The sequence below is a fragment of the Meriones unguiculatus genome, chromosome 8, assembly GCF_030254825.1.
Source record: "Meriones unguiculatus strain TT.TT164.6M chromosome 8, Bangor_MerUng_6.1, whole genome shotgun sequence".
Taxonomy (NCBI): domain Eukaryota; kingdom Metazoa; phylum Chordata; class Mammalia; order Rodentia; family Muridae; genus Meriones; species Meriones unguiculatus.
The window spans coordinates 73,872,501-73,885,158 of NC_083356.1; the positions used below are offsets into that span (position 1 = coordinate 73,872,501).

At 54.0% G+C, this 12,658-nt stretch overlaps 1 protein-coding gene across 1 annotated transcript in view; it reads left to right on the forward strand.

Moving 5' to 3' along the window:
• Positions 1 to 12,658, forward strand: part of Hmcn2 (hemicentin 2) — a 144,298-nt gene that overhangs the window by 33,624 nt on the left and 98,016 nt on the right. Inside the window, exons 9-16 of the mRNA XM_060389902.1 lie at positions 1,149 to 1,293; positions 1,707 to 1,828; positions 3,841 to 4,113; positions 4,991 to 5,132; positions 5,455 to 5,582; positions 5,892 to 6,005; positions 7,409 to 7,558; positions 12,359 to 12,547. Of these exons, the coding sequence (XP_060245885.1) occupies positions 1,149 to 1,293; positions 1,707 to 1,828; positions 3,841 to 4,113; positions 4,991 to 5,132; positions 5,455 to 5,582; positions 5,892 to 6,005; positions 7,409 to 7,558; positions 12,359 to 12,547 (1,263 nt within the window). The remainder of the gene's footprint in view (positions 1 to 1,148; positions 1,294 to 1,706; positions 1,829 to 3,840; positions 4,114 to 4,990; positions 5,133 to 5,454; positions 5,583 to 5,891; positions 6,006 to 7,408; positions 7,559 to 12,358; positions 12,548 to 12,658) is intronic.

Sequence of the window (12,658 nt, forward strand, 5' to 3'; positions counted from 1 at the left end):
ACAGGGACCCCAAAGGGCCTCATCCTAAGCTGCAAGTTTCCTTGAAGTTTTTGCTTTATCTCAAAAGTGCTGTGACTCTCACATCCATAGCCATCTTCCTACTCTGCTTGTTTCTTCATTGGAAAGGGTTCCCTGCAGACAAATCTGGATGGGCTGAACCCTCTGGACAAAGAGGAGGCCATTGCACAGCCCACCCACACAGTGGGCAGTGTCTGAGAAGATCTCAGAGCTGGTCCCAGGCAGGTGGGATCTGGCCCGTGCAGGTCTGTCTGCTGACTAGCCTACTCAGAAGTCATGGTTGCGGGGTACGCTCCACTGAAGGCGGTTCCCAGCTCCTCAGAACATCAGTCTCAGGGGCCACCATCACCCCCATATACGTGACATCCTATCGATTATAACGAATAAAGTCCACCTTGAAACTAATTGTGTTTACAATATCTTAGCCTTTGCTTATTACTTTTAAAAATGCTTCCTTAGCACGTATTGGCAATAAGTATCACTGGGCTTCATTATGACATTTCATACATATAATGTAGTTTGATCACCCCACCATTTCTGTCTTGTTCCCTCTGTCCACTTCCACTGGCCCCGCCCAACTGCTTCCTCTTTGGCTTCGTGTCCTTTTTTGGCAGCCTGATGAATTTCCTTATGGGAACACAAGTGAGGGTTAGTGTACAGGAGCACAGCCATCTTACCAACGTCTACACAACTGAAGAAAATGTCTGCTTCTCATCCACTGACCATTAACTATTGTAATTCCTCACAGAGGAGGGACCCCATGAGCCCTTCTCTACGCCATGACAGTATGTTGACAGGCCCAGTCTATTGCAGATCTTGCGCGTTTGAGTGCAGGAATCGTGCTAGGAGTCAGCATGGCACATCATTTCCCCCACTTCCTCTGCCTCTTGCACCATCCCCGCCCCTTCTCTGCTCTTCCTTGAACTTTGGAGAGGTTCCCCATTTGACAGAGGAGGTGGAAACTGAGGTTCAGGGAGGTAAGTGGCCTGCCTTGGGTGACCACTGAATGTGACTGCATATTGCCTCAGGGCTGGCCTCTGGTTCAGGTTTATTCCTAAGGGCCTCTGTGGGACTACCAGGGGAGCCTTTGGCGTGGTGGGCAGAGCTCTGAGCCCTGTGCTTGCCTGCAGGCGTGCCACTGGTCAGCATGGCTCCCAGGATTCATGGTTACCTGCAGCAGCCCCTGCTGGTGTCCTGTTCTGTGTACAGCACCCTCCCCTTCCGGCTGCAGCTGCAGCGAGATGGAGTGAGGCTGGGCGAGGAGCGGCACTTCCAGTGAGTGGCTGGTGGGCGGCATTGTCCCTGGTCCTGGGTCCCCCGTGCCCTGGACAGATCTCAAAGAGTGGGCAGCAGGAGAGAGAGTTGGGGTCAGTTGAATTGTCATCCTGGTCAGCCTGGTTGGGGATGGGGAGAGGGAGTCTCCTGGCCATGAGTGGGTCCAGGAGTGGGAATGAGGAGGAGAGACAGCCTAGACCTTTCCCTTAGGCTGGGAGTCTAGAATTCAAAGGGGTCAAGGCATGGGCTCGGCTCACCCAGCCTGCTGTGAGATTTGCCTGGCTCTTCTTATGGCACCTCAGTGAGGACTTGGGGTTCCCCTCCGTGGAGGATTTGGGGGCCTGAGGTCTCTGAGGCTGGGAAACCCTGGCTGGCGCCAGAGTGACCAGCCACACTGCCTGCTGCTCTTGCAGAGAGTCCGGAAACAGCAGCTGGGAGATCCCGAGAGCCTCCAAGGCAGAGGAAGGCATGTACCAGTGCATAGCAGTCAGCAGAGCTGGGACAGGACGAGCCAGCGCCCAGATTGTCATCACAGGTCTACCGCCTTCTCTCTGTGTGCCTGCTGGACTTCTCCCTTCCCCTTGGGGGTTCCTCCCAGTGACTCTCCATGCTTGGGGGTGGAGTCCTAGCCTGTTGGTACCTAGGGACAGTCTCTCACCCAGAACATGGCTACCATGGTACCATGACTCCACCTGAGGCTTGTAGGTGCCAGTTGACCCGCTCGATGTCAGTCTCATGCCTGATGTCCTTTTAGGGTTACTGTATCCCTGCCACAATGTCACCACTGAGCTCTAGAAGACTGGAGATACCACAGGCAGTCTCAGAATGAGATCTGGTTTACTCTTTAGAGATTCATATTGTCTGTAGAGCAGAATGGCCATGCAATTTAATGACCCCACATTCATTTATTAATAAGTTACACAGAGCCCTGGCAGAAAGATGGGAAAACGTAAACCAGGACATCAATGTCATTGCAATTCTGCCAACGTAGCATGTTGAGCTCCTTTTGTGTGTGGTATATGCATGTGTGTGCAGGTGCACTCTCCTGGGAACGTGTGTGGAGGGCCCAGAGACCCACATCAGGTGTTTCCCTCTTGTTGCTTCTGAGACAGGATCTCTCATGCAGCCTAGGAAAGCTTTCTAATGTTAGCCAGACTGTGGAGTGGCCCCTCCCATCCTCCCCTCGTGCTGGACTGCAGGTGTGTGGGCCGCACCTGGGTTTTATGTAAACGCTGGGCATCTAAACCTGGATCCTAATACTTGCATGGCGTTTGCCTATGGAGCCAGCTCCCCAGCTCCCCGGACGAACTTCTTTCCCCACACTCTTTGGGGTAGTGAGACTGCAGGTGATTCCAGCCACCTGAGTCCACCATGTGGCAGTGAGTCAGCCTGTGGCCCTCAGCACAGGAGAGAGTCGACTTTTTATAAATGGTGAGCAGGTAGGAGGGCAGGACCAAGGAGCTGATCTGCCACGTACTGCTACCTAGTCACGCTGGCCTTTTCTTTACTCCTGCTGAGCTATACTAAACTGCTAGAACCACCACGACGCTTCAATACGTACCCCTAAAGTCAGGGGATCCTCTGAAAAACTAAGCTCCCCTGGTTAATGGCTGCACTAGGAGGCTGAGGCAGGGGGGTTGCTGCAAGTCTGAGGTCAGCCTGGGCTACTTAATGAGTTCCAGGAGGTCCATCAGATCTACAGAGGGAGACCTAGTCTCAGCGCGCGCACACACACACACACACACACACACACACACACACACACACCTCTCAAAACATGAGCACTTCAGTACTCATTAATTTTATCTATAGTCCAGTTTCCCTCGTTGTCCCCAAATATCACATCTAAGCACTTTCACTAGCACTGTCTTCTTTTTCTCCTCTTCCTCCTCCTCCTTTTTTAGTTGAGACAGAATCTCACTAGGCAGCTATGGTGGAACTGGCTGTGTGATACAGGCTGGTCTCAAACTCAGCAGTCTTGCCTCTGCTTCCCAGGCATGGGGATCACGGGCCAGCACCATCATGCACACTTGGACACTTTCATCCCTTCTAGGTGCAGTGGCCTGTTGGTCCTCCTCTTCTGGTGGGTGGCCTCTGATCTTGTCACCCTGGTGGCTTGTGTTCCTGGAAGAACAGGCTTAGCAACATTTTCTTCGTGATCTTGTGTCTGTTTTGGGCTGCTTGTTTAAGCTCACCCTGTAGAAGGACAGAGATGTTTCCAGCAAGGTTCTTCCTCTCCCTGCTGGCTTCCTCTTCCTCATCCTGGCTGGGATGTTTGGCTTGGAGGGTGTGAGGATCTGAGTAGATCTTGTTGAGTGTGTGTTGGCTGTGGCTTGTGAGCACATCCATGCTGTGAAGAGCTCCAGGGTTTGATAGCACCCTAGGGAGAATGTGATGGGGGACACGCAATCTCCCCAGGGGCCAGGCATCTCTGAATGGTGAGCAGATGCAGGATGAGTGCTCTGCTGGCTGATGTGTCCCGAGTCAGAGGGGACAGCTGTTCTGCACCCTGGATCCTCAATCCCTCCTATACAACTATCCTTTCAGACCCTCCACCAGAGCTGGTCCCCAGCCCCAATGTGACAGTGTCCCCGGGGGAGACTGCCATCCTGTCCTGCCAAGTCCTAGGTGAAACTCCTTATAACTTGACGTGGGTCCGGGACTGGCGAGCCTTACCAGCCACAACAGGCCGCGTCTCCCAGCTAAGTGACCTGTCTCTGGAAGTCAGCAACGTCATCCCCAGTGATGGTGGGCAGTACCAGTGCGTGGCCAGCAATGAGAACAGGGTCACAAGGGCATCTACTTGGCTCCTGGTGCGAGGTGAGGATCCTTCCACTCCTGTTGCTCCCCTAGCACAGCATTCTACCCAGTGTTCACTGGGGACACCATCAGCCCTTCCCTGTGCTCAGCCTTGGAACTTTTAGAGACGGTTCTGTCTCCTTCTGCCTAAGTTATGATCACTATTAGAGGTTCACCATACCAGGGCTGGGACAGTGTGAGAGCTCAGAGGTCAGATGGGCCTGGGCACAGATTGGGGAACACTGGCTGGATGATGGTAGAAAGGCAGGAAAAAAAGCATCCACGTAGGAGTTTCAGGACTGGGTGTGGCTTCATTCTCCCCAAGACTCTCCTCCCTGGGGTGCCAGCCCACCAAGTGTGAAAAAATACAGCAACTCAGCAAACACTCTTTATTAGCCAGTAACTCCTGCTGGTACCAGGAGTATGGTGAGAGACCGTGTCTGGGCTCTACAGGCAGAGATTGATTAGTTATGTCTTCCTGGGCATGGAAGTGGGTGCATTTGCTTTTTTAGGGAATTGGGCTGGCAGCTTGGCTTGAGCTTCATGGGATCTATAGACTGAGCGTATCTAATTAAAGGAACCTAATTTGGGGGTCAGTTTTAGGACAGGTTGATGGGGTTCACCTGATGGTCACAGAGATGTGACTGTCTCTAGCCCTGGCACCTGCTAGGTGCCCAAGGCCTCCAGGGATGCCCAGCTCAAAGCAACTATCCAGGACAAGAGGCTCTCAGACTTCCCAGTGGGCACTGGTGTCAGTGCCTAGCTCCCCACCTCCAGGGATACCACCTGGAAACTCTGGCCCTGAGGGCCTGTGTTTCCTCTCCTCTGCCTCCCCTACTGTGCCTGAGGGCCAGGTGTGGGGAAACACCGTGGTCAGAAGGGCTCTTCTCACCCACAGAGGCTCCTCAAGTCAGCATTGACACCAGGTCCCAGCGCTTCTCCCAGGGCGTGGAAGTGAGGGTCAGCTGTTCAGCCGCGGGCTACCCCGCACCCCACATCTCCTGGAGCCGTGAGGGCCTCACCCTGCCGGAAGACAGCAGGTGAGTGGGCAGGGGGAGAGGTCTGGGCCTGGCAGTAGCTGGACAGAGCTCTGGGAGGTAGTCTCCGCATGCAGATCTTCTCAGAAAGGGTGTGGTGTGTGCCTGGCTTCTGCCAGGATCCGATGAGCATGGCGTGGCTTGAGCGGTCAGGCGTTCAGACTTCAAAGAAGAGCCCCTTTAATTAAAAATGACTAATTGCTTAGCCGGCCTGTCCCAGAGGAACCTGCCAGCGTCTGAATGTCATTGACTAGTGACATTAACTTGTTATTAATGAGGACTATGGAGCCACCATATGTCACACATTTTTCTGGCACGACTCCAGAATCCATGTGGATGCCAGAGGAACACTCGTCATTCGGGGAGTAGCCCCAGAGGATGCTGGGAACTACAGCTGCCGGGCCACTAATGAAGTTGGCACAGACGAAGAAACAGTCACCCTGTACTACACAGGTACTTGGGCCACAGCCTCCCTGGACACACTGCTTCCTCCCTCCTGCCCAAGGACATGGAGCATCTGTGGTTACTGGGCCCTGTGGGTAGAGCCCCTCACATGGGACATAAGGTGGACATTGTGGTGGAGAGTCATGCAAGGCCCATGCAAGGGACTGGTATTCCAAGTAGCGGGGCCAGGAGAATAAGCATGGATGCCAGTGATGTGTGGGGCAGCTGGAGGGGGGAAAGACCTCTGTCTCCACTGAAGTTAGGGAAGGCCGGGCCTCAGGGTAGCCAGCCCCACCTTCCCTCCTCTGGCCCACACAGACCCACCATCCATCTCTGCTGTCAACGCCGTGGTTCTCACAGCTGTCGGGGAAGAGGCTGTGCTACTGTGTGCGGCATCTGGGGTCCCCCCACCCCGGATCATCTGGTATCGAGGTGCGTTGAATGGGGAGAAGCCCAGGAAATGTGTACCAGGGCCCCAGACTTACAGTTTTCAGAAAGGTCACTGGCAGGCAGGGACTCCCAACAGGGAAAGGGGTGGGAGTGGTCACAGGAGAGCCAGCTGGTTCCAGAACCCCAGCAGTCTCATAGCCCACCAGTACCCAGACCTGGGCCACCCGTCTCTCCCTGAGCCTCGGCTTCCTTATCTGGAAATGAGATGCGTGAGGATTAAGTGCACGTGTGTTTAGAGCAAGTGTGGGCTAATCCCTAGCTGAGCTTAGCTGGTGAATGGAGCTGCTTGCCATGCCTGGCATTGGGTAGTGCGCTGGGCAACTTCTGAAGGTCAGCTCCCCCAGCAGTGCCTGTCAGGAGTCTTGTCAGAGCCCGCAGGCTTGGAGACAGGCAGGCTGGTAGCCTTGGCCTGAGTTTTGTCAATGGCATTTGTCTAGGTTCTCTGGCTAGCAGGCGGCGGGAGCTTTGGGATTTCTGGTACAGTGGTGGTGACCCTGCGTGTTCTGGCCAAAGCCTCTTCCCCCCGCCCCGCCCATCAGAAAGGGCCTTAGGGTGTTAGGGTGGCACATTCTTCAGCCTTTAGAAAGGAGGGAATTCTGACACCTGCTGTGACATGCGGAGCCATGAGGAAATGTGGAGAGGAGGCAGGGCCCCCAGAGACATAGAATAGTTAGCATGTCATTGGCGTGAGGTCCCAGAGCCATTCATGGGGGCCAGTCAGTGAGTGTGAGCATACACGCATATGTGCAAGTGTGTGTATGTGTGTGTGTGTGTTGTGTTGTGTTTAGTGAGACAGTAGCAGGGGGAGGAATGGAAAGAAGGAGGAAACAATGTCAACTCACCGTGAAAGTGCTTAATGCCCAGAGCTGAACCCTTAGAGGCAGGCAATCTCTGTGAGTTAGAGGCCAGCCTGGTCTGCAAAGCAAGCGAGGTCAGGTCAGCCAAAGCTACACAGAGAAATTCTGTCTCAAACAAACAAACAAACAAACAAACAAACAAAAAGAATGTGGACATGGGGGAGGGGACATAGGCCCCAGGCTCCTAGGAGTGATGTCAGGAGGCAGTCATGATAGGCACCGCCCACCTTTTCCTGTGCACTAAAAGCAAGTCCCAGCCTTGGTGGGACCAGAGGCAGTAAGGAGGCCCTGATGTGAAGACCTTGGTGGTAGAGTCTGGGTGAACCCTAGCTGAGGGCAACAAAGGACCTTGGGAAAGACTCAGACCCAGACACACCTTGGGACTGAGCTCAGGAGCCATGGCTTTGGGGAGAACCACCTCCACGGAGCCTCCTGTGTGGCCTGTAGGAGCCTTGGATCAGGAAGCCTGAGATCCTAGCTCCGTGGCAACTGAGGGCCCCAGCCATTGCTTTTTCGTCTTTGGTTTAGGGGGTCTGGAAGTGATTTTGGCTCCTGAAGGCTCCACTTCCGGGATGCTTCGGATCCCTGCTGCTCAAGAGAGAGATGCTGGCCTCTACACCTGCAGGGCTGTGAACGAGCTGGGTGATGCCTCTGCCGAAATACAGCTGGTGGTTGGACGTGAGTGTATGCTTGGCCCTATGCTCCCTTCCCCTGCTCCCCCTCGTGCCCTTAGTGAGGAAGCTAATATCTGTAGCTCAGGATGCCAGAGTGGAGCTCTGGAGACCTAGAGGAAGCAGGGACACACATTAGCTCTTGCTGGGAAACACAGCTTTGTGGTTGTGGCTAAGAGCAGCTTTCTTTCTAGAAAGATCTCCAATGTCCCAGGCTGGTGTGGAACTCCTGAAGGAAAGCCACTGAGGAAATAGAGAATGATAGCTCCTGCCTGTTACTGCTCATCCCAGCTGGGGGCTCTCCCTGGCTTTGTCTTGGGGGCCCCGTGAGAGGCTTTAGAAAGGAGAACTTCATGCTTAGACAGTCACCACCCTGGCTGGACCTCAGTGGGGGTAAAATAGCCCAATGATAAAAACAAGAGCTGTCATGTCTGTGGTATCTGCCAGTTCTGAGCATGCTCCCTGTGCACACACATGTACTCGTCATGACCCTGGGAGGTGAGGGTCATCAATGTGCCATTTATAGATGGGGAAATGAGACACAAGGTGGGCACACGGCTTGCCCGAGGCCACGCAGCTAGGCAGCGCAGAGTTGAGAGCTGGACTGTGGCTCTGAGCCCTTGACCCTGGTGTTTAGGGAAAGCGCTGCACAGTAACCAAGAGAGTGTGTGTGTGGACATCCTTCCTTCCACTGAGCTCCAAGCTACTGCTTGACAAAATACGGACGGAGACATGTGTGCATGTGAGGGAGGCTCACATGTGAAACACTTCATTGTCTTTGCTAGAAGGTTCTAGAAGACTTGTCTGTGGTCATTAGCCCTGGCTCCGAATCTGATTACTCTTCAGCTGAGTCTTATATCTCTGGGATCCAGGCTGAGGTCCCCTTTTCCTTTGAAGGTCTGCTCTTAACATTGGCGCCATCTCCCCAGCTCAGAGGGAGGAGGCAATGGGCAGGGGTGAAGCAGAGTGGGCAGCTGGATCTTGGGCAAGCCAGCCTGGCAGTAATAGTGGGAAATCAAATTTCCTGCCCATCTGGGCAACAGCTGTGGTCCAGCCTTCCTGGCCAAGTTGGCAGACACTGGGAACAGGTGGGTGCTAGGTCTACTTCCTGCCTGGGAATGGACTTCTTGTAGCATGTAGGACCCGGGAAGGAAGGGAGACCGCCTGCCTGTCTTTCCATCCAGAGCCTGTAGTGGTAGAGCAGCCTGCAAGACCCCTGGCACTTTCTGGGTGGAGGCACCCAGAGCTTGGTGCTGGGTGAGTGCTCTGCCACTGAGCCACATCACTGGAAGGCACATTTGAATCACCTTACGGGTCTGGTACTTGTCAATCAAGAGACCTGGACCACTTGTTTGGGAGAGTGGTTTGGCCCCCGAGAGTCCCACTTTCCCCTCTGTGTGGCAGGATGGTTGCAATAGGGCCTTGAAATGGGAGTCCTTGGCAGACTAAAGCCAGGCTCTGTGTTTGACTTGCACTGCCATGGGCAGCTAAATCAACACATTTAGGTGGCTGTCTCCTGTGCCCAGGAGGAGCAAGGGCTCTAGAAGGTGCGTGGTTCCCATATGGTAAGCATGCCCGCTTTGTGCCAGCATCCCATCTCTGGTTCTGTGCCCTGCGCTAAGCCATCCACACCATTGTTGTTTGTTCGAGACTGGATCCCATGTGGTCCAGGCTGACTTCAGACTTGCCATGTAGCTGGGGATGACCTTGAGTTTCTGTTACTGCTGGTCAGGTCCAGGTTCGAGATATCTCCAGGTTCTTGGCTTCTTCTTTGAGGAATTGAAATATAAGTTCACACAGATTGGAAGAAATATCAAGGAAACTTTATTAAAGGCAAAGCAATAGAAAATGTTGAATACCCTGCAAGAGAGAGTGAGGGGGCTCAAGGGGCCCCATGATCGTTTGCGGCTTCTTTTCATGGGGTTCAAGGAAAAGAACTTGGCTACCAAGAGAGTGAGTGTGGTTCTGTTTTGATTGACATCTTTCTACTACATGTGTCACTTTCCATAATTCGTCTGATGTTAATCATAAGTGCGTCTAATCATGCACAGGCATGGAATGGGTATTCTTCTTCAAGAAGAATACTCTAACGAAGGGCACAGTTTTGCTGTACTGCATGTACCCTGAACCAGTCCAGGTTGAAGTGGGCCTCTACCACCCCATACCTGGACACAACTGTGTTTGGACAAAAACTGTTGATGATCACTCTGAGGGGAGGAGACACTTAATCCGTCATCCAGAGAGGGCTGCACACATAGTCTGGTGTAGAGGAGCTTACTTCGGGGAGGGGCTTGTGCAGGAGAGGGAGCTCAGCACCACTTCAATATAGTTATGTTTATCTTTATTGTATGTGTGTGTGAGTATTCTGCCTGCATGTATGTGTGTGTACCATGTATATGCTTGGTGCCCACAGAGGCCAGATGGGAAGCCCTGGAAAGGGAGCTAATGGGTAGTTGTAAGCTACTATATTGTAGCTGGGTCCTCTAGAATAGCAGCCAGTGCTCTTAATTGCTGAGCCATTTCTCCAGCCTCCCAAGTACAGTGTTAAAAAGGAGGGTGTGCACAACTAAACTAAGTGAGGCCACTAATCCTCTCTGTGCCTAACTGCCTCCTTCTGACCCCTCTGCCCTAGCTCCTGCCCCAGGCCAAGGCAGAGAGAGAGCCACTCCTGGAAAAAGGAGGCGGAGATGACATCATCACAGGGTCCCTGCCTCTGCCCTTAAGAGATTCAGTGTAGAATCGAGGCCTAAAGACAGAGAAGGCCAAGAATACTGACCAGGCCCTGAGAAAGGTCTGAGTATGTGGCCCCATCCCGATCCCCCACATTCCATTCAGTCACCATTTGCCCAGTGAGAAAGATCCAACTAGAGAACCTTCAGTCTTGACACGCCACTGGGTTCTGCGGTCTCACATTATTTGGGAGTTCTGGGTAAGGGGTACCTGACCCATCAAGTGGCAGCTTTCTGTGTGGACCCCGGCAGGGCATCTCTGTGACTGACCCCTGCGAGAAGGCCGAAGAAGCGGCCGGTGCTTAGGCAACCACTGCAGAGTCCTTGAGCAGCTCCTAGGGGGAAAGAGAAGAAAGGGCCTGGGCCTCGGCACCTGCTGTTGACCGCTCTGACCTTCAGTTTCCTCACGTGTGTGTGACTAGGGAATTTGCGATGCCATCTCTTGAGCTCCATGGAGTGTTAGTGAAACGGTGTTTCCAAAAGCATTTTCTCCTGGTGGTTGCTTAGAGGGTGCAGCCATTGCCCTCACATTAGGGAGTTGAGCTGGTGAGGGCTATCCGTCAGCAGGCCTGGAGCAGGCTAGGAGGCAGAGGCAGAGCTGAGGAGGAACCGGGGTGGAAGAGCCACTGGACAGAGTAGCTCCAAACCCAAGGCCTGCTTGCAGGAGGTGGTAGTTGGCCCTCACCGTGGTGAACACTGTAGTCAGGTTTCAGGGGACTCAGGCCAGGGCCTGCACCATGGAGAGGGGGTCCTCCATCTCCGAGGACCAGGGCTCTGAACCACTTTCTGTGGCCTTGGACCCGGGAAGAACGGCCCCATCTGCAGCCGGCTCACACAGTCTCCAGTCTTTTCCAGTAATTTTCCAAGCTGTGTCAGCGTCTCCCTTTAATGTCCCTACTCCCAAGGCCAGGAAAGAAGTTCAGTGTTGTCTGAAGGTGGCTGGCGGTGTCTGGAGAGAAGGGAGAAGAAAGAGGAGGCTGCTTTCCCGTGGCTCTGGATCCACCCTGTTAATGAAAGCCTGGACCTCTGGGGTGGAGGGCTTAGAGACCTGGACTGGCAGAGTACCAGGGCTGGGGAAGGGGAACTGGACCCTCTGGGTTGGGATCAGATCTGCATCTCCTGGAGGGCAGGAGCTGGAGTCTCTATTCTGGGGGAAACAGCTCTTCTTCCTCTCCCAGCAAAGGCAACAGTGTATTTACTGGAAACTCCAGAACTCCAGAACTCCAACAGCTTCCTGGGAGAATGGAGTCTGGGGTGCCTGGAACAAGAATTAGGGGCCTCCCCACTCTTTGTGCTCTGTTCAGGTTTTCGTGGCTTGCATGGCTGGAGCATCCTCGTGTGGGCCTCAGGCACCTGTTATACATATTTGCCAGCCGGCATCCCACAGTTGACCATGTGTAATGGGAATGCTTTCACACGTCATATTTCACGTGCTTATTCCAAACAGTTCCTGGTACAGGAATGGGAACAAGGTAGAGAGCGAGGACAGCCTGAGGGCAGCCCTTCAGGGTGGATTTAACGGGCAGGGCCATGGAAATGGCGGGTGTGGGCTTCAGGTTAAGCATGTCAGAGGCCAACACAGAACCCCCCTACCAGCCTAGGGTTCAGAAAAGAGGTGAGGTAAATAGGGGAGTCGGGGAGGCAGAGGGGCTCACCGCTTAGCCCCTGTGTGAATCCTGACCCCTCATGGGTTGCACCTCCATCTGCCTTAGCCACAAAGGCTTCTGTGGCCACACGACTCCTTGTAGGTGGTAGGCCCCTAAGGAGGAAGTGCAGCCAGGAATGCCAGTGTTTCCCCTTGCACAGCTACCCAAGCCCCCCACCCCCACCCGATGGGACCGTGCAAGACGCATGTACAACCACCGCTCATCCAAAACGGGCTCACTTTGCATCATTTCCGGAACTCTCTGGAGGTGGACTGAGCTAGCCTCAGGTTGGCCATGGATCTACGATCAAGAGTGCCCTTAGGTTCACAGGGTGAGCACCGGAAGGTGCTCCTAGAGATGAGACCAAGTGAATGGACTGTTTCCTGGGTTCCAGCTCACTGGGGATAACCACAGAATAACCACCTCCCACAGATGCACCCAGGCTGACGGATCCTCCCCAGGACGTCACGGCAGAGTTGGGCAAGAGTGTCTTCCTCACCTGCCGGGCCACAGGCCGCCCACCCCCAACGGTCACCTGGCGTCGTGGAGATGGCCAGGCCCTGGAGCCTAGGAGGGGCAGCAGGACTGGGCAACGGGATTCAGGAGTCTTGGTGTTTGAAAGTAAGAGAAGGGAGCTGGGGAGGGCTGGGCGAGGGGACAGGGTTGAGGAGGGCAGGACTGAGGCCCCAGCACTTGCTGTGTTAGTTATCTTTCTTTTGATGGGATATAGCA